The sequence below is a fragment of the Cyrtonyx montezumae genome, unplaced genomic scaffold (assembly GCF_038088225.1).
Source record: "Cyrtonyx montezumae isolate F1298 unplaced genomic scaffold, pur_monq_1.0 scaffold_3, whole genome shotgun sequence".
Lineage (NCBI taxonomy): Eukaryota > Metazoa > Chordata > Aves > Galliformes > Odontophoridae > Cyrtonyx > Cyrtonyx montezumae.
This window is the reverse complement of record NW_027072034.1, coordinates 125,578,927-125,603,639: the sequence shown is the minus strand read 5'-3', so window position 1 is coordinate 125,603,639 and position 24,713 is coordinate 125,578,927. Positions and strand designations below refer to the sequence as shown.

At 41.0% G+C, this 24,713-nt stretch overlaps 1 protein-coding gene across 1 annotated transcript in view; it reads left to right on the top strand.

The window, feature by feature from the left end:
* Nucleotides 1–837: 837 nt before the first annotated feature.
* The window catches only part of TPH2 (tryptophan hydroxylase 2), a 50,258-nt gene continuing 26,382 nt past the window's right edge, over nt 838–24,713 (top strand). Inside the window, exons 1-8 of the mRNA XM_065743325.1 lie at nt 838–936; nt 4,110–4,262; nt 6,899–7,082; nt 7,189–7,289; nt 10,815–10,882; nt 16,393–16,589; nt 18,210–18,345; nt 23,968–24,094. Of these exons, the coding sequence (XP_065599397.1) occupies nt 838–936; nt 4,110–4,262; nt 6,899–7,082; nt 7,189–7,289; nt 10,815–10,882; nt 16,393–16,589; nt 18,210–18,345; nt 23,968–24,094 (1,065 nt within the window). The remainder of the gene's footprint in view (nt 937–4,109; nt 4,263–6,898; nt 7,083–7,188; nt 7,290–10,814; nt 10,883–16,392; nt 16,590–18,209; nt 18,346–23,967; nt 24,095–24,713) is intronic.

Here is a 24,713-nt window from a genome sequence, read left to right as displayed (position 1 = left end):
TAATTAATTGCTTTATTGATGTTGTGGTTAGAAAAGAGTCTTATGATCAGAGTCCTGCCCTTATATAGCTGTGGTAAAAAACACAGCCGCTGTTGCCTCGGTTAAAAAGCTTTCTCCAATTAAGCATCCTTTTACAGTGAAAGTACTCTTTCCGTGTCATCAATCACGCTTTAATACAGAAGGTTTGTTAAGTTGTTCATTATAAGATAGATCTTCTACCCTTTAATGCTTCCTCTATGAACCTGCCTTACATTTTTCACTGAAGAACTCTTCATAAATAATCATAATAATAAAAAAAGAATGAGGAAAGATGACTTTCCACATCAAAGAATTCCTGACGTGGAAATAACTCCGTGCAACTTTTTACTCCTTTTACTTATTTATTGTTGGTGTGTGCTGAGGGCTGCCATCCCCGTGTCCACGCGTGCCCCCAACGCACTGCTCCCCAGGGCTACCTGCATCCTGACCACCCAAAGCCAGCTCGTGGGGCTGGAGCTGCCGCCACAGAGTGGTCTGGGGCTCTCTGGTTGGGTTCAAAGCGGGCCACCAAGGTGGGCACTGAGGTGCGAGGAGCTCTGGGGCCGCCCCAGGGCCGGGCCGCGCTGGGGTCCAGCGCAGCTCCCCGGGGGCTGCTGTGGGGCGAGGGCTGAGGGCTGCCCGGCGGCGATGAGGTCAGCGAGTCCCAGGGCGCCCGCCCGCCCGCCCTCCCTCAGGCGGCTCCGTCACCCGGCGCCGGGTCCCCCCTCGGCGGCTTTCCGTCAGCCCTCGCGGGGCCGTATAAAAGGCGGCGCGGAAAGCGAGGAGCAGAGCGTGGCACTGCCTCGCCCGGCCGGCCCCATGCAGCCCGCCATGATGATGTTCTCCAGCAAGTACTGGGCGCGGAGGGGCTTCTCGCTGGACTCTGCCCTGCCGGAGGAACGTCCCGGCGGCCTCACCGTGAGTGGCGGGGCTGCGAGCGGGGGGAGCCGGGGGTCGCGCTTTGAGGCTGCGGGTGTCGCTTGAGAGTCAAAGGCGTGCTGGTTCCCAGCGCTGCCGCGAGAGCATCCTCGAACGGCAGCGAAAGTTGCGCTGGGGAGGCAAGCGCGGGGGATAACCGCGCTGCCGGAGGGGCAAGAGAGCCCAGAGCGTGCCGGCGGCTGCGGGAAAGGGGCTTTGAGTGGGCTGACTCGGTTGCTGGGAGGCTCTTGTGTTTGAGTTGCTTTCTTTGCGTTGTCCTGTAGGTCGCTCCTTAGTTCCTGAGCGCCTGCACTCGCGACAGGTAGCTCGTTTCCATTAGGGTGGTTGATTTGCTCGCCGCGAAAACGTTTTATGCTGTATGAGCATCATCTGTATGCTTCATATACGTGAAAATTTCTCAGCCATATCCCAAATTTCATTGAGGTTAAAGCCAAAGTGACCTTCCCTTTGACTGTCCCTTGGCAAACCCATAAGAGAGCAGGCTTGTATAAGCTCAAGGACTAAAAAATAAGTGTGCTTGGATGTCTTCATGTACCACTCCATGAGCAGAACGACTTTTCCAAATGGTTTAAGTATAATATGATAAACGATGAGAGGAGACCACGGATGCCTTTTAGTATGTGCTGAAACTAGCCTGGGTAGTTTAACCTGTGCTGTTTTAAGTTGTGGCTATTTGTAAGAAGATGCGTTTCAACTAGTCCTCTTAATTTAGTGCATCCTTGTGCTTTTATGCCTCAGTCTATCCAGTGGTCTCACATAGCAGAGAAAGGTGGGAGAAGTGGACTAGGTTTGGGTAGAAAAGCAAACCAGTTTGACTGAATCATATGACTGCATTGGGATGAATGTTATGCAAATACCTCATCTCTGTCAGCGTTATCTATTTCTGAGAAAGCATCTTAGCTAATCCAATTTGGAAAGGAACCAGGCTATTTTTTTTTTCCCTGGGACACAAAGCTCCTGATGAAACAACAATTTTTTTTTGAAGCACAGGGAGACTTTACTACAGCCTACTGCAGTAGATCAAGCCACAGATGCCATTCAGGTGGGATAACCCACCTTGGCAGCTCTACCTGTTAGAGAAGAAAACAGGAATAGAGACTTAACTTAGGTCTCAACACCTGGTTGAAGCAGTTTTAAAAACTCCATCCATTCTTGGGTTACTTTCTACAATTTACCAAAGAAGTGTTAACAGTTGTGGGATTGTTGTATACAACTCAATTTCTAATTTCATGTGTCTCTTAGTGTCCATGTTTCAGGGGGTACTGTTTAGAAAGTGGTTAGCATCTCACTGAGGACAGCAATTCTGAGTCACAACCTGAGTGCTGGAAAATGCAGGCTGTTTTTTTAAAATCATGGTCAGTGTTACCAGAACTGTCTATGGAGACTTTAAAGCCCAACTTGCTGTTCTATTGCATCTCAACAAAATCTAAGTTGACTGAAAAAAGTGCACACTTTTTTGGAAGCCACTGGATGAGATTTGGCTTGAAGCAAAGTTTTCACCTCCTTGATTAAGAGAAGGTTGTAGGTTTTTAATTAATTTATTTATTTTGAGAGAGAGTTCTTTAGCCAGTCCATCTCTTATGGAAGGTACTATCTGAGCTTATAATTTCTGTCCTCATTTGTGTAATCATCGTAGGTTTTATTTTCTCAGGGAAATGGCATTACACCAGCAACATTGTTATCTGTTGTAGTACAGTTAAAGTTTGTATTTTAAATTTATTGAGCATGACTGACCAATAAACCCTAGCAATGGGAGAAGGAGGATATGCCTTCTATAGTGAATAAGGCTGAGTGTGACTGACCACAGCTGCTGCAAAAACCTGATTTTTGTCTTGGTGCAGAGTTCTGAAGAGTGGCCTTTGCTTTAGATACACGGCTGTCAACAGTTACATGAATCAGCTGTTGGTGTAAAATACTTTTCTCAGGGTTCCTTAGAAAGCATTCATGTCTCCCGGAGTTAGCCTGACCAATATGGTGAAAGTGAATACATGGCTCAGCCCAGTATGAGTTTAAAAACTACAGCACTAACAGGATAATTGCAAGAAGATCAGTGGCCTCAATCTGCATATTCCTTTCTGGTCTCTGGGTGTGCCCAGTATAGTGATAGTGGATATAGGATCAGAGAATCATGGAATTGTTGGAGTTAGAAGAGGCCTTTAAAGACCATCTGGTCCAACTCTATTGCAATAAACAGGGACACCTACAGCTAGAACAGATTGCTCAGAGCCTGGTCCAGCCTGACCCTGAATGTCTTCAGGATCGTTTCTGTGGCCTTCCTCTGGACATGCTCCAAAAAGGTCCATGTCTCTCCTTTACTGAGGACTATGCATGTTGGACACCGTACTTCAGGTGAGATCTCACCAGTGCAGAGTCAAGGGGCAGGATCACCTCCCTTGACCTGCTGGCTATGCTTCTTTTGATGTAGTCCAGGATATGGTTGGATGTCTGGGCTGTGAGGACACATTGCTGACTCATGTCTAGCTTGCCATCCACCAGCACCCTTGAGACTTTCTTGGTAGGGCTGTGCTCCATCCTTTCATTCCCCAGCTGATAGGGGCAGTTGCCATGACCCATGTGCAAGGCCTTGCACTTGGATTTGTTGAACCTCATGCAGTTCTCCTGGGCCCATTGCTGGAGCCTGTCTAGGTCTCTCTGAATGGCATCCTGTCCCTTGTGCATGTCAACCATACCACACAGCTTGTTATCTGCAAACTTGCTGAGGGTCCACTCGATCCCACTGTTGATGTCATTGATGAAGATGTTAGAATACCTAAGAGGCACCACTTCACACATGGAGCCATTGGTCACCACTCATTGAGTGTGATCTTACAACCAGTAATAGGCAGACCAGAAATGCAAATCACTTTGGTGCTGTGATTGAACTGCCTATTGAGATTGCTGCTTTTTGCAAGTATAACTTGCAACTTTCTTTATTACTGTCGATAGTGTTGCCCTAAAAATCAATGTATTTGTATCTTATGTGTATATATATCTGATTCTGGTTTCAAGTTAATAAATTACCTTTTAAATTAAGACTGGATGGGTTCAATTCAGCTATTTTCTAACAAAAAAATTCTCTTTATGTAGTAAGTCTTACTTCTGGGAAATGTCCTTTTGCAACTGAATTGATGGTGTTCTTTATCCATTTGCAGGTAAACAGATCAAGCTCTGGGAAAAATGAGGAAAAAAAAAGCAATAAGGGAAATGGGAAAGGTGAATCAGTTTCTGAAGGTGGAAAGACAGCTGTGGTGTTTTCCTTGAAGAATGAAGTTGGTGGATTGGTGAAAGCTCTCCGGCTCTTCCAGGTAAAGCTTACAAATCATTGTCCTGACCAGCTGAGGAAGGATGCTGAGGTCAGGCTCTGTGTTGGTATAAATTAATGCACCATTACTTTTAGTGAATCTGCACAGTGTAGCTTCAGGTTTTATGGCTCATTCAACAAAGCATTTAAGACTCTCAGAAAATTTTCTGGAACAAAGTTCAACTGTGATGTTGATATTCACACTATTCTCTTTAGATTTCTGAAGTGTGATTCACAACAGTGTAAATTAGGTTTGAAGTTCTCTGTACAGACTACGATGAAATAAAGCACTTTCAGAGAGCAGTTCAGAGTCTGAGTTATATGCTCAAAGTCAGATGGTGATGACAGCCTTGCTGCAGGACAATGTTTGGTCATAAATTTAAGTGCACCTTCAAGTGCTTGCAGGGTCAGGGATTTCTGTTGAACTAGAATGTACACTGTGAAGTATTGGTTCCCATTATGAATCCCCGTGCAATTGGTGGCTTTTGAGCAGACTGCTGGTATTCTGTGTAGTCTGCTTACCTTATTAATAGATTGAAGAGGACTTGAAGGTATGTTTATAAGTTCATAAGTTCATAAGTTCATAAGTTCATAAGTTCATAAGTTCATAAGTTCATAAGGTTGGAAAGGACCTATAAGATCATCTAGTCCAACCATCCTCCTATCACTATCTCTACCCAACTACTAAATTAAGTCCTTAAGCACCTCATCTAAACGCTTCTTGAACAGCGCTAGGGATGGTGCCTCAACCACCTCCCTAGGCAGGCCATTCCAGTGCCCGACCACTCTTTCAGAAAAGAAATGCTTCCTGAGGTCTAATCTAAATCTTCCCTGGCGCAACTTGTGGCCATTCCCTCTCATCCTGTCATTACTTATCAGGGAGAAGAGGCCTACCCCCTCCTCACCACAACCCCCCTTCAGGAAGTGGTAGAGTGCTATAAGGTCTCCTCTGAGCCTCCTCTTCTCCAGACTAAACAATCCCAGCTCCCTCAGCCGCTCCTCATAAGACTTGTGCTCCAGGCCCCTCACCAGTTTTGTTGCCCTTCTCTGAACACGCTCCAGGGCCTCAATGTCCTTCTTGTAGCGAGGGGCCCAAAACTGAACACAGTACTCGAGGTGGGGCCGCACCAGAGCTGAGTACAGGGGGATGATCACCTCCCTGCTCCTGCTGGCTACACTATTTCTAATACAGGCCAGGATGCTGTTGGCCTTCTTAGCCACCTGGGCACACTGCCGGCTCATGTTGAGCCGAGCATCAACCAACACCCCCAGGTCCTTTTCCTCTCTACATTCTTCAAGCCATTCTGTCCCAAGCCTATAGCATTGCATGGGGTTATTGTGGCCAAAGTGCAGGACCCGGCACTTGGTCTTATTGAACCTCATCCCATTTTGCTCAGCCCAGCTGTTCAGCCTATCCAAATCCCTCTGAAGGGCCTCCCTACCCTCAGGCAGTTTGACACATCCTCCCAGCTTTGTGTCATCTGCAAACTTACTGAGGGTACACTCAATTCCCTCATCTAGGTCATCAATAAAGATATTAAACAAGATGGGCCCCAAAACTGACCCTTGGGGGACACCACTCGTTACAGGACGCCAGCTGGACTTAACTCCATTAACCACTACCCTCTGGGCACGGCCCTCCAGCCAGTTCTCCACCCAGAGAAGAGTTTAAGGACAATTAAGGCAAAGCACCATGATGATAGCCTTAGGTTGCTCGGTCTGTGCAGTGAAGATGTTAAGAGGTGGTTTGGAGTGTACCTGTAAACGATTAACAGTCAGATGGGTACAATTGTGGGAGCATGGTGCATTAGCCATCCTAAATTATGGGAGCTGGCTCTGGAAGCAGATTACTAGGGCTAATGCAGATATCTAGGCTGTACAGGTGTTTAAAGAGGAGTGAGTTAGACCCCTGGCAGGGAGATTACCAGGAACCAGATTGCACAGTGGAAGCGGGAGAAGGCTGTGAGCCAATAGGAGGAGATGTGATTTCAATGTGCCTTCTCTCCAAAGAGAGCAGCTCTGTCTAAATTCTTCAGTGGGTTCAGACCAGAGATCCTGGATATGCAGGCCAGTTCTCCCTTCTTCAGAACAACTTATAATTCCTTCTGCTTTTGAAAATGTCTGGAAGATGTTGCAGAGAGATCAACTGCATTCAAATAGGCATTTAGCAATTTGAGCATGGGAAGAGTGAGATTACGTTGTCTTCTAAACCTAGTGTAGTTCAAAGGCACTTTGCTTACTTCAGAAGAGAATGTCTGAAACCACTGTCCCTGTGCCAGCTGAAAAGGAGTCCTGTGGCCTGTGTTATTCAGGTCTAGATCATCAAAGTGACCCTTGTAATCTGCTGGTTTACACATAGCAGATTCAAAGCCCCTAGCAAGTGGAGTCTTTTCCTCTGTGAATTTGTTGTATGAATGTGTTAGCTAAGGAGATGCATTGTATACGTATCTTATGGAGCGTGCCAGTGAAATTGTTACATACTATGTGGATTCAGGTAGGGAAAATTGGAAACTAATGGTTTCCTGTACCAGAGGGGACCTTCTTTTGAAACTTGGAAAAACTTTCCTGAATAATATGACATCAATATTGCCATTCTAACTGATATGTCTACATTTAATCCATTGTTTATTCTTTTTGCAGGAGAAACATGTGAGTATGGTTCATATTGAATCACGAAAATCGAAGAGAAGAAACTCAGAGGTAGAGATTTTTGTGGACTGTGACTGCAGTAAGAAGGAATTTAATGAACTAATCCAGTTGCTCAAGTTTCAAACTAATATTGTGTCTCTAAATCCACCAGAAAACATCTGGACTGATGAGGAAGGCAAGGCTACTTCTGTATCATTTGGTTTATAGACTCAAAATGTTTCGCATGGATATAGCCATAATCTAATACTCAGTATATGTAACTCTTATTCTGTCTTCTGCAGACCTTGACTGTGTCCCTTGGTTTCCCCGGAAGATATCTGAATTAGACAAATGCTCACAGAGAGTTTTGATGTATGGATCTGAGCTGGATGCAGATCACCCTGTAAGTGTAACATGAAATTTTGCTGTTGATAATTTGTTCATGTTGTTTACTAGTCAAATAAAGATCCTGTTCACTGCTGGTTTTGAGTACTTTTCTGAGCATAGTTGGTATTTAGTTCTGTTCGGTGTTTCTGGTAAATTAATTATCCTCTTCTGTAGCTGGACATGCAAGAAGAAAGTCTTCCAGAAAATTCTCTCTCTTGAACGTGTCTTTTTTTTTCTGTTTTCAATTACTTTTTATTTATCTGATTATTAGAAGTTTTCAGACAACAGAAGAGTTTAGGTCAATGTGACTTTTGGTTCTGTCCCAAGTGGCTCTTAGATAAGAATAGATAGTAACTTAGTTGTCAGAGAAGAAAGAATTATGGGGAAAAAAAACAACAACTTCCTGTCCACTCAGGAGAAAATTGCAAAATAAAACAGCAACACATTCCTTTTTCTGTGTGCAGAAGGAAATGCAGCAGATGGGAAGGTGTCTCACATTGTTTCCTGACTTCAGCAACAGGAGTCAAGATCGTATTGCACAGAAGTGATGCCTGTAGTGGTGCCAAATGCTCAATGTAAAAGACAAAAAAAATAATTTGTTTTATTCCATTTGGCTCAAGTTCATAAATGCTTAACATCTGATTCTTTATATGGCAGATGATTGCAAGCATTTTTGTTAAAGGATTTTTTTGCTTATTTCAAATTGAAGTTTCCACCTTTGGACCCCTTGGTTGAGAATTACTAGTGGTAACTAATTGTATTATTCCTACTCTGAAAGCTGAATTCAACTGGTACCATAGGAAGCTTCCAGCTGAAAGGAAGGGATGAACTGAAATACCTGAATGTGAGCCTTTCCTGCACAGTGGGCCTGCAGCTGGGGAGCACATTCCTGGGTCCTGATTTCTGCCATGTACTTCTTAATGACAAGCTAGGATTTACCTGCTATTTTCTCAGAATGGAAAAATCTGTTGATTACCTTCAACCATTAACAGTAATTTGGTTCAAACAGAGGCCTTAATGGCAACTCATTCTAGCCTTGAGTTGATGATTGTGATGAGCCATTTGATACTGTTTTATGTTCTGAGCTGGTACCTTCATTAAAATAGTTGAGTGCTCTACTGAAAATCTGCCTTCTTTTTTTACAGACAATGAAAAAAGACATTTGCATTATGTGAATATATATTTTACACTTGAGGGAACTCTTATGAACATAATTTACACACCATTTGTTAGCGTATGCAGCATGCTAGATATCAGAGATGGGAGGGGGGGGGGAAACTATAAAATCTGTGATTCAAATGCCAGTTCTGGTGCCTGCTCTGTTCCTTCATGGTGGTGTGTAGATGCCAGACCAAAGAGAATTACTCTATTATGGACTCAGTGTAGCACTAGTTTAGGTTCTAACCCCTTCCATATTGGCTAATCCCATCCATCCCATTTTGTCTGTTGAATGTTACAGCTGAGTAATGTAATGCTAGTGTAAAAAGGTATTAAACAGACAAAGATGTTCTCCAAAATGTCACAATGTTTTTTGTCTGTCAAAAAGCTTCTCTGCTTGAGTGGTGTTGATAATAACATCATTCTTGATTCTTCTGTAGCATTTATACCAGGGAAGGTGTTGTGCCCCATTGAAAGGAGGCCACAAAAATGCAGGATTAGTGAGGCAGACAGTTGCTTGACTTTATGAAGTAACTGTTTTTGCAGTAGTTAAGCACAGCAAGCCAATAACCAAATGAACGGCGTGTTATAAAAAAGGATTGTATAGTCATAGAATAGCTTGGGTGGGAAGGGACCCCAAGGACTCTCAAGTTCCATTCCTTCTGCCATGGATAATTGATCAGGTTGCCCAGGGTCTTATCCAGCCTGCCCTTGCACACCTCTGGGAGTGGGGCATCCATAACTTTTCTGAGCAATCTGTTCCAACATCTCACCATTGTCTCTGTAAATAAGTTCTTCCTGACATCTGATCTAAATCTCCCTTCTCTTAGTTTAAAATGATTTCTCCTTGTCCTGTCACTATCTACTCATGTAAAAAGTTGATGTCTCTCATGTTTATAAACTCCTTTTAAATACCAGAAGGCTGCGATGAGGTTTCCATGCCTCCTTCTCTTTTCTAGGCTGAACAAGCCCAGTTCCTTCAGCTTATCTTTGCAGGAGAAATCTGCCAGTCCTTGAATTGTCCTTGTGGCCTTCCCTGCACCCTCTCCAAAAGCTCTCCCTTCTTCCTGTGTCGGAGGCCTGAGACTTGGATGCAGTACTTCAGCTGGGGCGTCATGAGAGCAGGATGGAAGGAGGCAATTGCATCCCTTGCCCTGCTGGCCTCCTCTTTTCTGATGGAACCTAGGATAACGTTGGCCTTCTGGACTGCCAGTGCACACTACTGGCTCATGTTAAGTTTTTCATCAATCAGAACCCCTAAATCCTTCTCCTCAGGCCTACTCTTCAGGTGTTCTTTTCCCAACTTGTATATGTTAGATTGTTCAGTACCTGAAGGGTGCTGTCCAGTGAGAGAATGGAAGCTTGAGTCTTTTCTGCAGTCCTCTGATGCTCTCCCTTGCTTTGCCCTAGAAGCACAGCTTTAGTTATGGGGTCATAAAACACCTTTTGATTTTTCTCATACAAACTCATAAACGTTTCAAATCAATATACATGTGTTTTCATTCCCTTTGCTGATCTGCATATGTGAGCAGTAAGGAAAAAAGATGCGTTATACCTTTTCATCTGTGACTAGGTGATGGGAGCAGCCCATTTAAGTCATGGCACTTGAGGAAATTTAAACGTTCTTTTGGTGCTACTAACTGTGGCACTTAGATAACTTTACTCTTCCATTTTCAAGAGGTTACAAGTCCTGTTTTGAAAGGGGGTAGGTAGGGTGTAGTCCAAAACCTGAATTGCCTAATTTTTTTGTAGATATAAAAGAGATGATGTTTTGATTCTGAATAGATTGAAGGGCTGTTACTGACTAGTCTGTATGCATAATACAGCTTTTTTTGCACTAAATATGCAAAAAGTAAGAACCTGCTGTAGCTTAATATGTAGTGAGTTTGATCTGCAGCTCAAATAGGAGCAATGTGTGTATTTACTGTTGGAGGCTGTTGGATCAGACCCTAATGTGTTGGTTAAGATGGCAACTGCTGAAGAAGCATCTTCAGAATGAGTTACTTGTGAACTCTTGGCACCTTCTCTCTCCTAGTGATGACAGATGTATTAAGAAAAGGTCAGTTATTCTGCTTTATGCCTGCCTGTAGATCTCCATACAGATTAAGGAAAAACTGCATGAGATGAAATGACAGGAAAACAGTTTTGCTTTCTCAGTGCCTTGGAGAAGTGACTGCCTATGCACAAACCTATCATAAAAACCACCCCTGTGGGACTTCAGTGGGGGGAAAAAGGCAAAAGATATTTTTCTCTTACTATCTAGGAGATGCTGTTAATCAAAATACAATATAATTTGGTACTGAGTAAACGCTTTAATGATTTATAATTCTCACAGCTAATTTTCTGTCTTTGTTATAAATTACTTTCTTCTTTCTTGCTTAAGGGATTTAAAGACAATGTCTATCGACAGAGAAGAAAATACTTTGTGGATGTTGCCATGAGCTATAAATAGTAAGTACTGGTATAATTCTTCCCTGGGCTGCTGACTAGTTAGAATTCATGCTCTACTTAATTCTGTAGGAGGAAGTTTTATAGTAGACAAAGTCATCTTTTAAACTACCACTGGTGTAGTCTGTGCAAACCTGATGCTTGAAATCCTGTTATGTTTTCAGTCCGGATACAGGCAAGGAAGGAAAACATTTGAAATACAAGCACTACCTTTTCAGCATTTTATTAATAGCTGATTAAACTCAAGGAACTCTTAATGAAAAACTGATGTACTGCTGAATTGCACATCGCCAGTGTCTCTGTGTGGTTGCTGTATGCCAAATAATTACTCACTAACCATAGAAAGTTGTTTTTCTTGTGAGGAGAACTGTTAGATGTAGCTGGAATTGCACCAAAAGGAAAGTGTTTTACATGGTAGGAGTACCATGCTTCATGGAAGTGTCATGTTTGTCATAATGGTTTGATTCCTACTATTGTAACAGGATGAATTCTCAAAATCAGCCACAATTATGACTGAAAATGAATGACATCTCTACCTTTGTGGAACAGGATAAGAGTCAGGTTCTGAGGATCCTAAGATTTGGTCCAAATGTAGGAAAGCTGTAGTTAGACAAACTAACTGAAAAAGACAATAATAGGAAATGATTATTTTCTTTTCATGCACTTAATGTGCTGGATACTGCAAAATGCCTTTTATGAATTTTGCTACTACAGCTATCAACTTCTCAGAATTCACTAAGGGGATTTCCCTGTAGTTTATGGAGCTGGTGTCTATGTGTAAGTGTACTGTTTGTGGTTCTACCTTGTGATCTTTTCCCCTGTCAGGTCAGTATTTTCAATTTGCTGCCATTCCTGGAAGTTAGAAAACTTTCTGTGCTACCTACAAACACCTACTGTGTTGTAATTTGCTTCTTAAGTAAGCATTAAACTAATTCCAATTAGGCTGTTCTGTTTGCCCTCAGTCTCAGCGGAAAGAACATAGTAATTTCACGTTCCTTTCCATATTACCATACATTTTCAGATTTTTTTCTCCTTTCAGATTTCAAAGTCTATTATTTAAAGAATGCAAAGCACAACAGTTGTTTTCTCCCTTCATGAAAGGCATGTCCTATCAGGAAGCAATTCAGCAAAGCCTTTTAGAAGGCTTTTAGGTTCTGCTTTCTTTGTTAATGTATGTTTAATTCTTCAGCTGTAGAAGACTGGAGGTTGGGACAGGAAGGCTAAATCTACTTTGTGACCATATAATCCTAATTATCTTTCTCCTTTACTTCTGTTCCATTCCTGTTGTTATGCTGTTACCAATACAGTAAATGTCCAAGTGCCAGAGTTTGGCTTCCCTTTCTTCAGCCCACGGTGGCATTTTTCTGGGTGTCTGTAGCACTCATCCAGCACACTGAGCTTCTGTATGCTGGGACAGGGTGGTGGTTGGCAGAGAAACTTCCCAGGCTCTGTGTATTGATCCCTTTGTTTGTGTAAGTCCTAAGCATAGCCAGTTTTCAGATTAAAGTCAAGGCAAGTTTTTTTTGTTTGTTTACAGCTGATTGATTTTATTTTCCAGTTTCATGCTTGCTGCAGTTAGTTATTCTTGCCTAACATTTGCTGCAGTGTGAAATGTCAAGCAGGTACCTGTGGATGAGGGCATACTGTGTGTTTCTAGATCTCTCTTGATAAACTAGGACAGTTCTATGTTTATTAGTAAGGAAAATGGTAGTGCCCTGCATCTCACAGCTGCTAAACTGTTAGAAATACCTTCCTCTCTTCTTCCCCTCTAAGCTGCCTAAGTGCTGGAAAGTTCCTGCTGGCTCACTGAGCAGTGGTTGATCTTCTGCTAGAAGGATTTTTTTCCCCTGAAACTAGCAAGAAACATCTTTTCAGAAAAACCTTGTACATTCACAGAAAAGGAGATAGAGGGGAGGAAAATGCTTTTCCTCCTTCAGATTTTGAAGACTTGGTAGCCATTTCTGCACATTACAAAACTCCAACAAGTTGAAACAGAGGGGCAAATCTGCTCAGAAATACTCCTTCATCCCAGTGATGAAGGAAAACATTTTAAAAGATTTGAAATATTTTAAAAGATTTCACGCTGTTTGTGGTAGCAGCAGCAGCAGGAAAACGAGATTCTTTGAATCTTTTAAGCCATTTTTTGGTTCCTTGCTAAGAAGCTACTAATCTGCACAGTTACCCAAGATGTGGTAAAAACTCATTCTCAGTCCTCAGGTTTGTCAGTATGACTTTCTTAACCCCCCCGGACATGCCATATCTGTGGGGCTGTACAGTTGGTCTCTGTCTGGATACATCAGCTCTCAGAGACAGCCTGGAGAAGAAAAAAATGGCTCCAGGAGGATCCTGTGCTGCTGCAGCTGAACTATTTCTGCTACTCATGCTGGTGCTTTCAGAATCAGTTTAGGTGTCTTGATGCTATGGTGCAGTCTCATTGCTCCTTCTTTTGTGGTCTGAAAACTAACTTCTTTACTTATTTGCACAAAAAGAGCAGGTCTGTCAGGGAGTGTTGGGAGAGCTTCATGATAATGCAAAATACAATTTTGGTATAAGGACTTTTCAATGTAGGGCATTGTCTTGAGCCTCTCAGTATTTCTTCCTCATTGAAAACTGAGGTTGATGCATTTCTAATTTTCATCCTCCCGTGTTTAAAAACAAACCAAACCAAAAGAACTTGTTTCCTTAAAAGAAGTAATGAAGAGATTTGGCTAAAAACGCTGGTGCAAGGAGATGGCTCTGTCAAAAATTTTTGAGTTGACAATCTGTGACTGGCATTTCCTTTATGAGTCGCTGTTCTGTAGCAGTAGATGTTTTTCTTTGACAGAGCACGAAGAGGCAGCAGTTGGGGACAGAGAGAAAAACTCTTAAGATATGAACCTAGAGGAGCAGATCCTTGCTAGTGCTAGGTGTTAAAAGGAAAGATGTGTTAATAGAGCACATCAATGAAGATCAGCTGTGTGAAATAAGTGGACCGAAAATAAATATTCCTCCCTCCTTTACTTAGCTTCTATCTTAAAGATAGTGAAAATGTGTTAATCTTGCTAATTAGCCCTTTGAGACTGATTAGAGACTGGAAAAGTGTTGAGAAAATTAAATCTGGAAGAAAAATATGAGGCTTATAGAGGGAATTCTTAATGTGAGTTGATAGCTCATGACCATGGCAAAACAGAAAGACCCCATCTTAATAAGGGGAAATAAAATTCAAGTTAGGTTGGCCTTTAATGTCCTTGCAAAGCCAGTTTTCTTGTGGCTGACTAGGCTATCCTTTGGTGTGATTTATTGGGTGGTGAAAGCAAGAGGGTGAGAAAACTGAAAGAATGGCACATCGAGCCAGTTGAGTCTGCCTACCTCAGTCCCCTCAATAGAGAAAGCACTCTTAATAAAGAAGGCAATATCACCATCATCTTAAAATAAGATCAGTGCTCCAACGCATAAATTCTAACAATGAATTTATGTTCACTGAACCTTATTTCAGTGCTAATGAATTAATTGAAACAATTACTATGTTATAAACCTCCTTGTGGACAGTGAGCGAGTGCCAGGATTTTGATCTTCCTTATATCTCTCTAGTAACATGCTAAATAGAATCTTTTTTTTTTTCCACTCGTGCTCTGATTTCTTCAGCTTTGCTGGGCCAGTGTTGACCTATACTGGCAGTATCCATAGTAGAGGCTGCATATAGGGAAAAGGATTGAGGCTCCTGCACAGCTCTGGCAGCCCCGGGTGGATGGAGTAACAGCCTATTTGTACCTGGTGTATATGATACGACTTCGAGTAGCTCTGTTATGCTTCCCACGAGCTGGCAGGCAGCTTAAGATTGATGGGTTGTGCAGGGGAAGACAGATACTGGTTCTGAAGGATTGACTCCCACAGCATAACAGACACGGACCCAGTGCAGCTTCTGCTGGTGAGCAATGCTTCACCACATGCATTGCAATTCTTGTCATGTCTGCCAAAGTGTGGCTGAAGGGGAACTAGCAGATTTAATGTATTGGATGTTCAGCTCGTCTTTGACAAGTGTGAGTGCCTCATACAAAGTATCCTTTGACTGACAGATACTGCTATGGATCAAAATACTTTGATATAGTGAAAGGCAGGGGGATTAAATAGTAAGTTTTCAATAAAGATAAGGGGACAACCGCATACGAATGTAGGGCAGAGGCTCTTCTCTTGTGCGTGGAGAGACTACATAACAGCAGCCACACGTGACAAGAGGGCTCATTCTTTGTTACCTGGCTTGGTGAAAACAGGATAATAAACCAGGTGAGAGCCAGGAGGGAGACTCAACTGCCTTAGCAAGTACACAGCACTGTAGTTCTCTTGCTTCAGGGGGATTTGGGTGTGCACCCTCCCCTGTTGGTGGGCCAGCTGAGGCTGCTGTCTGGGACTGCAGAGGACAATGCAGCACTGAACTGGGAGTGCCCATGATTCCAGCACTGTGACTGGGCTGTGAGAGGTAGGGACCTGTGAATCTCTTCACCTAATCTGTACTCATTAACAGTCTGAGAGAAGGATACCCGAGCAGGTGGAAGATTTCTTAGTTACTTATAGTAGATTGTGAACGTTGAATCCAGAGAAAGATTATGAACTTTCTAGAGGGAAGTCATGATGAAAGATGAAGACTATGTCATGGGAAATTCCTTAAAGCTAAATACAGGGCAGCTCAAATTGGAAGGAGCCCCTCACATTCCATGTAGTCATTCAGTTTTGAATTAGCTGTAACCACTCGAGGCAAATCTTGGATGTCAGAAGCAGATCAGCAAGCTCCCTGGAAGGTTCCTGCTCTGCAATTTCTCTACATCTATGTAAGGCAGAGGAGGCAGAGAAATTGTGCAGAAGAAAAATACTGAGAGATATATTGGAAGTCTTAATTTCACTTATTCTGGTCTGTTGGCTCTGAGGTGGGCTTCCTCATCATGTAGTTCTCAATAAATGGGGATTCCAAACACACGTATGCAGTGGTCTAAATAATAAATATATGCATTTATTTGTTTCTACACCTTTCTAAACATCTACGCAACTGCCTGATCTTCATTTTTTAAAATGCTAGGCAATGATAGTCTGCAAATATTATGCGTTTTAAGGAACGGATAGAACATGCAATCAACTGATGGTCTTACTGAATGTATAAGTAAAACTGAATTGGATCTTCAGCTAACCATTACAAAGATGACAGAGGCAGAAAGCAGAGCTATTACTTTGGTATACAAACGCATCATATAAGAAATCCATCTTTCTATTATGTTATGTAAGTCATCTCATTGCTTGTTAAGAAATGAAGTTCTTATGGAATATATGTAATGTGTACAACATAGCATTAGGAAGGAATTTTAAGAAAAAAGCATAGCTATCACTTTAAATAGTTCATTTTTTAACAGGCTCAATGTAGTTACAGTTATTTAAGTAGCACAGAAATTTTGCCATTCAGATATTGATTGATATACAATCTGACTGTATTCTACTGTGCTCTCTATCCTTTTTTTTTTCCTTTTTTTTTTTTTTTTCCCCAAAAGTGGTCAACCCATTCCCAGAGTGGAGTACACAGCTGAAGAAATTAAAACATGGGGGATGGTGTTCAGGGAACTCAGTAAACTCTATCCCACCCATGCTTGTCGTGAATATTTAAAAAACTTTCCTCTGCTGACCAAGTACTGTGGATATAGAGAGGATAATGTGCCTCAGCTGGAAGATGTTTCTATTTTTCTTAAAGGTAAGGTTCATATTTGATTTATCAGTAGATGATGTTTCTTGAAAACACTCCTTTCTGTTAGAGTGTAATGCAAAGCATATTGAGTGGAGAGGCTCCCAGTACTATCAGCCAACTTTGGTTTATATTCTTTGTGGGAGAGAATTTGCTGAGTGAGAATGGTTGTATGTGTTTGAAGGTGTGAAGCTGAGATGAGTTAAACAAATAATCACATACCACCTTGATGTTGTCCTACACAGGGAGAAAAGTCCTTCTTTGTGATGGAAAAGAGCTGAGTTAGCTCTACTGTCCTGAAAACAGAGGGTTGGTGTCCCGATAACCACAGTATGTGTTCCCACTGTATCTAGGCAGTTAAGGAAAAAGGAAAATGTGAGGCTCTCCTGCATGCTTAAAACCTCATGAGGTTCACACTGATGTAGTGAAAAAACTCAGTGGGGCTCCATGGATGATCTACAACTTCTGTGGTACTTTTAAGTGATCAGGATATAACACATTTAAGTTTGAAAATACTCTGCTTTCTCATCTGTAATGTATCCCATGCGGAAGGAGAAGTGGCAGACAAGATGAACCTGTTGGTTTTTAACTCTAGAGTTGCTAAAGTGTTAAGAATTTCTCCCCAGGGTTTCCTTCAGACACGCATACTTATTCCTTAATCTTCTGCTTCAGGATCTCCGGAATTAAAACATTGCAAAGACGTTTTTAGAAAATAATGTTATGAGCTGTTAAGTGTTATGTAGGGAAAAAAGAAAAAGGTGATGTGTGTTCTCCCAAGCATGCAAAGTAAATTTTTAACTAAATAAATGCAAAATTGATAATGAGAGGCTTACTTTCCCCAGTCCCTGCTTCACCCTTAACTCTTGTTTGTCTGTAATTGCATCTACTGACAACTGACTCATTGATCTTTTAATTTTGATATGTCCTTCTTGGATTCTCATAGACTGCACTATGATCCCTGAGGAATTAGGTTCTTTTTCCATAACTAGAAAGTCTAAAATTTGCATTTTTTTGGAAATACGCTTTTAGACTGAATAGAATGCAGTAGTACATGTTGAAGAAACACTTGGAAAGTGTTTCTTGTAAAAACTTGCAAAGAATTAAGAATGAGTTTGGGAGACAAATATATTTTTCAAAGGCACCCAGTCCAAAATAATTCTCCACTGGGACTAATCTGACAACTGAACACTTGGTTAAATTTTTAAATGAGATCCTCAGATTTGAAATTCAGTATTTTACTGTCACAAAGCAGTATTTGTCTGTTTTGTTCTGTTTGTTTTCAATACATTTTACAGAAGTCAGCCTCTGTTTTGAAAACTTCTTTCCTGCTTTGCTACCAGGTGTGAAAATCAGGTGCTTTGTGATTTGAGAGCATTCTTTATGGCACCTGACCTTCCTTTCTATACAAAGTTACTTAAATGAACTTTGAAGTACCTCGAGCTGTTTTCTTTAAACATATGCTAGCAATGCAAAACAGTTCTTGTACTTAATAGGTGAAATTATGTATGGTGATCTTCGGCCAAGATTCTCTGTGTCATGTTTCTGGTAATTAACTGTGAACCATTGCCTGTCCTCAGTAACTGATATAGTAATATATAATATGGTCTTTTATTATCTCCTTCACTTCAGAAAGGTCTGGCTTCACAGTGAGACCAGTTGCTGGATATCTCTCTCCCCGAGACTTTTTAGCTGGCTTAGCATACAGAGTTTTTCACTGTACTCAGTATATACGACATGGCTCAGATCCTCTCTACACTCCAGAACCGTAAGTTGCTTCATTTGCTTTAGTGCTAAAAAAAAACCAACATGTTTGTAGGATTCTTAGAAGACTTTGAAAAGAGGAACCGTGCCACAAATGTAGTTACATTGTCAGTGATAAAGCCCTTCGCTCTGAAGAATTCGAATTTAATTAGGAGTTTTTTCTTGGTCTTTTTACAAAGGTCTTAAATATCTGTGTTGTTTATATGGTAGTCAGAAAATCTACCTATGTTATTTTGCAGTGGAAAATGGAGCTTTCAACTATGTATTTTGAGAAAGTGACTACAACTTGATTTTTCTGAAGTTTAACTAAGGATAGAAGCTTGGAAGGGAAGCTCTGAATCCCTTGAAAAAATTGCTTTCTGAATTATAGTTGGATATTCTTGTGTCTCCATTTACCTTTTGGTGCCAGACTCCACAACTGAACTTCGTATTGTGCCTATGAAACAGCAGAAGCAAATCATGAGACACGTTTCCTCTCACCCAGAGAGGATGTTATGTATGAAGCCTGTTACAAAGAACATACTAGAAAGAAGAGAAACTTCAGTTATGACTTTCATGGAACAACATTGCAGCTTTTTTGAAACAGAATATTTTGTGTTTAGGTGAAATGTTTTATGAAGGGTTGGAGAGAAAAAAAGGTTAAAGTGATTTCAATTCTTGCCTTGTGTTATTATATATGTTGCACTCTGTGCAGTAGTAATACCTCAGCTTATATGGAGGTATTTTCACCCAAAGCATCCACTTATCTTGTGAAGCACAGGAATGGCCTTTATGCTGTGAATCAGTTATGAGAAAGCTAGCATGAAATTGCAGCATTGATTATTCAGCTTCTACTGCTTTCTGTAACATTTGGCGAACATAAAGGGTTCTTATGTACATATTCAGCTTCAGTCATGTAAACATTTGGACCCATGCCTGACTTTGATTTCCTGAACAGAGTGCTGAAACCATGGAACAGTGTTTTTTGGATGTAAAAGGATTAATGCAATTGCATATTGAGCTGCCTCTAAAAACGCTTTAGCATTTTTCTGGCCAGAGTCAGCAGGTGGTGCTGTTCTACGCCTATCTACTTATTCTTTCCTCAGCATGTGAACAAGACAGAGTATCTGCTAAAGTACTGTGATGCTAGTTTTGTGAGCATGTTTGTATTGGGTCAAAAGTGCTGATCTCTGAATTAAAGCACATTCTTTTGTAATCTCTGTCATTCTGGACGCCTACCTGTGCAACCTGGGCTAGGGAGCTGCTTTGGCAGGTGGGTTGGACTCAATCTCTAGAGATCCCTTCCAACCCCTGTAATTCTGTGATTAGGACTTTAGCCTTTGCAAATTTTAGGGAAATTGCTACAATGTAAAACCCAGAATGAAGGGCTTGTATGTATGGTGCTGGACCTTCTCTTGTCAATCTGAGAACATCTGTAGACATTTCAAAGAAATTACTCTTAGGGAATACTAGGCATTGCACTAAGTATTTCCATTGATGTTTACAACACCTGCCAATGTTCAGCAATATTCAGATTTTTATTAACATAATATAAAATTAGGAATGTGTTTTCATCTATTGATAGGGGATTTAGGTACATAACTCTAACTGGAACATCATCCAGGAAACAATTAAATGTGCCTGTATTTTTACTGATGTTCTCTGGTTCATTGATTTGTATATTTGTGACCTCTATAGTTTTCAGGATGCTGCTTACTTTCAGAATTATACAGTGTATCATAGTGAAACCTTAGTGATTACAACTGCTTTCTGTAAACTTTCTGGTCGTTGCTTCTGGAAAGTCAATATCTGGTAACACTTGTTGGTATAGGATGAACACTTTTGTCCCCCGTTTGGGCTGAGCTTAAAAATTCAGGTTTTGGTCTTAACAGCTCTAAATATGACTAATGAAGGAATGAAGTTGTCATGCCCTAATTATCTTGCTTCTGCAGACCTACTTGTTCTGAAACTATTTAAAGTGTGCACTGACTCGGAGGAGCTCCATAGGAAAATTTTGAAAATCCCTTTCAAACTGTGCATGATTTCTTTTCATAAAATGGAACATATAGTGATTGTTATTGGAAATGTACAGTGACATTCTGGCTTTGTAGAAATCAATGGCAAAGCTAAACTGACTTGAGCAGGGACAGCCCTTCATCTGCAGCAGCTGCAATGCCTGAGATGTACTAGTTGATATATGGAGCCATAATGAAGTTTGCTGCAGGTCCATGGCTTGGTGAATGTTGCATTTCAATGATATAAACCTGCTAAAAAGACTCCCTTTGACTTCAGTGGGCTTTCCATCAGATTTAACACCCAGGCTATAGAGCTAGATACAAATTAAGGAGTTCATTTGGTTTGATCTGTATCACTACTATATGCATTTTAAAACATTTCTTCTTGAGTTTCATTATGTTCCTACTACATTCATAGAGCTATATAGATTTCCTCTGCTCTGCTAACTAATTTACTGCAAGAAAAATCTTTTGCTGTGAAAAGTGCATTACAAAAATCTTATTTTCTCTGAGCAATGTGTGTGAATAAATTAAAGGAACTTAATTATTTTCTGAGTAAAACAAAACAAAAGAATCAAGCCTTGGTGGTTAAGCAAAGAATTATGTTGTTTAGACTATCTATAAAGGACCAGACTGGCAGGGAAATCTAAGGGACTCCAGTGACAATCTCAAATGCTGGTTCATGGTTCTTCCTGGAAGATGTGGGGTTTTGTGCTGTTTTCCTTGTTTTGTTTTTTGTTTTTCCTCACGCTCTTTGTGTTTCAAGCTTCCTTCTTTGTAACTACTCATTCAAAATAATAGTTCTAATGGAAAAATCTACAAGCTAAAGGCATAAGAGAAGTATTTTCAGCCTCCACATCCTCTTCCTGTTACCTGCAGAAAGGCAAGTTTATAGGGCTAGGCTAGCCTTTGTCTGTTCTCATTTTGTGTGCAAGGGTGGATGCGACATAAAGAGCCTGTGCCCCAGTGCAGAACTAGGAATAACACGTCTTTGCTCATTTGTTTCTGAGAGCTGCAACTTCTGCACAGGAAAATAGAGATGTAGGCACTCACTCAGGTACCACAAGCATTGTAGAATCCTTCCTGGAGCTAAGAACTTGAAGCCAGTCCCACTTCATTTTCTTTGTTCTCCTTATTTGAACTACTAGCGTGAAGTTACCTTAAATAGATTTGAACTGGTGAAGTGTTCAGCAATCAGTGTTGATTTCTTCAGTGTGGATGGGAAGTGGAGTTAAGAGCTCTGGACTTCCAGAGAATGCATTAGTGGCCCCTTTCTGCATTGAAGGTAGTGCTTAGAGAAGTCAGGCTCCTCCAGTGAATTGTTTGGCACTGGTAATTCTCCCAGTGTATCCATCATACTGCAAACTCTATCTTCCTGCAGTTCTTCGTGTTATTAGTGAGCTAAACCTTGCAGGAGATGACAAGAAATTGTTGTGACTGGAACTGAATTAATAAAAAAGGGTCATTACCCTTTGATGATTATCCACTCAAGTGATGCAAACCATCTCCTGAACAAAGAGACGATACCATGCAGAGCAAGCCAATTTTTCAAGTCTGAGCTCTAATGAGGAAAGGAGTGCTCTCTAAGCTACAGGTCTTGTGGTAGGGAACTTTGATCATCTTTCAAGTCTCAGAGCACCACCAAGCAAAATTGTGGAGGCAAGAAAAGCCTTCTTGTCAGCTGTTTTGAAGAGAAACATAGAGAAAGCAGGAATCTCCTACACTCTAGTCTGATACTGTTCCTGGCCAACTGTACGTATCAGATGTGTTTCTTAGCTGTTGAATAGGAAAATAAGAATGTAATAAAGTTTACAGTCATAGAACATCCTGAGTTGGAGGGTGCATGTAAGGATCATCAAAACTAACTCCTGGCTGCACACAGAATCACCCCAAAATTAAACCCTATGTTATTAATGTTGTCCAAATGCTTCTTGAACTGTGTTGGCTTGGTGCTGAGACCGCTGCCCCAGGGAGCCTGTTCCAGGGCCCGACCACCCTCGGGTGAAGAACATTCTCCTAATCCTCCACCTGACCCTCTCCTGATGCAGCTCCATGCCATTCCTTTCACTGTCACCAAAGATCAGAGCTCATTGCTGCCGTTCTGCTCCCCTCATGAGATGCCGTAGGCTGCCTTGAGTCCTCCCCTCAGCCTCTTATTTTTCAGTGGTGCACTCAGTCAATATTACTGCAAATGAATCTCTAGATTCTATGAAACGTGCTCACGTGTCATGAGCATCTACTTATGTCTCCTGCATCTTTTGGAATTACTTATGTCTCGGCAAGAAATGAGATTTGGTTATTATTCTAGATGATCAAGTGAATTACTCAAATGTGAACTTAGTTCCAACTTGGCACACACAACTTCAGAGCTGTATGCATCTCACCAAAAAGTGTGAATGTAACATGAGCGAATGTTAGTAAGCATATGTCAGTTGAGACCATCTGAGCTGAGAAAATGGTCTGCAATACCCTAACTGCATTTCTGATAGGCTCTTGCTGAGGCAAACTAGGGATGCCAGAAGTGCTATGGTAATGTTCATTTGCACACATTCAGAAGATCCTCTCTACATAGGCACAGTTGGCACAGACTTTATGGTAAGGAATAGTGAGTAAGAATAGGAAGCTCTAAATTATATATAGCATTGTTTTTATGATTTATTTGAAGTGTCAGGTTCTGTGTCTTTTAGAACAAAAATAGTTTACAAAAGACAAATTGGATGATTTTGGATAGAAAGCAGATAACTTGATGTTTTCTCCCTGCCTTTAAAACATTTGTTTACAGCTTAAAAGAAAAAAATAAAAGTAAAAGAGAAATGTCTTTGAAGAGACAAAAGCAAAGGAAATGTCAGATCCGATTTTTAAAGTGAACTTTACTACCAAGTCCATTATTTTCTGTGAACAAATGCACCAAAACTTTCAGAATTGTTTGAGAGCTTTTGTAGATGATGCATGTGCACTTTTGTTTGGTTAGCAGTTTTTTGTAGACTTATATTTGCACTTTGTTGTGACTAATAATGCACTTACATGTGTAGACAGTAGTTCTTTCTGAAACAAGACAGGTTTGTTTTTTTCCTGAAATCTGCTTGGTGAGAACTGGACTTCATAATAAAAGTAACTACTGATTACAGTAGGAAGTCAGGGCAAAATGAGAAATTAAACGCACTAGATACCTTTGTAATTATTGCCCTAAATTTCTACAGGTAAGTGGCAAAATGTTTGGTTTTGGAACTGTACCTAGATGTGAAATGAGGAATGGAGAAGATGAAGAGTATGTGTTACATTTTGAACTTGATTCATGTGGAAAGAATTGCTGAAAACTGTACTTATGAGACATGCAATTTACTCTTTGTGGAACTAAGCCTGGAAGACAGCAGAGGATGCATCTTCCCATTTAGTCTGTAAATGATGAGGAAATCATGGAACAAGTGGTGTTAACACATTTAATAGAAGTAAACCCACGTGTTTCTGTAGAGCTGTGCACAGGGAAGAACCATAGTGGAAAAAACATGTTTTATGGTAAGATATTTTGAGCAGAGGTCTGACCCATATGACATGGTTTATGTTAAATTGATTATGGAATTACTATGGAATTTGTTTCTGTAATGGCTCTCTTCTCGTTTCTGTTCCCCTAGGGATACATGCCATGAACTTTTGGGACATGTGCCTCTACTTGCTGATCCTAAGTTTGCCCAGTTTTCACAAGAGATAGGACTCGCTTCATTGGGAGCATCTGATGAAGATGTTCAGAAATTGGCCACTGTGAGTTAAATTGTTTTGTAGCCTGCTCTCTCATATCTGTTGTCCTTTTTGGTTGATGAAGTGACATGCATTGTTTTTACCAGAGCTGGTTCAAACTACGAATGACTGTGCTGTGACAATCACAGAGGTTTAGGTCTTTTTCCATTGTTTTTATTAGGAGCAAAACTAAACACACTTGTCTTTGGGTAATCAGTTTTTTAATGTATGTGCAATAACAACCCATTCTCAAGGATTTGCTGAGATGGATTTGGTTTGTTTTATGGTACTGAAAACAAGTAAGCAAGGAAATTTTGAGGAAAAGAAAAATAAAAAAAGAAGAAAGAAGAAAATATTTTGGTGCATACTCTCAGCTCTGCATTGTTAGTTCCTCCACAGGTGGCCACTTTGGCTCTTAGCATTGCTGTATCTGCATTCACTTATCAGTCTTTCAGATGTTCACTGTATTGTAGTGTGTGATGGATTTGAAAATGATTTTACATCCTTACTACTGCCTCTGTTGGAGAATATGTAGTTACTAAGCCAAGATTTGAGTGGCAGTAGATCTAGACTGTGGTCTCAGCCAGTGGCTGTGAGCTGACTTTTGTATTTCATCAATATAACACTACTAACAGCAGATTCA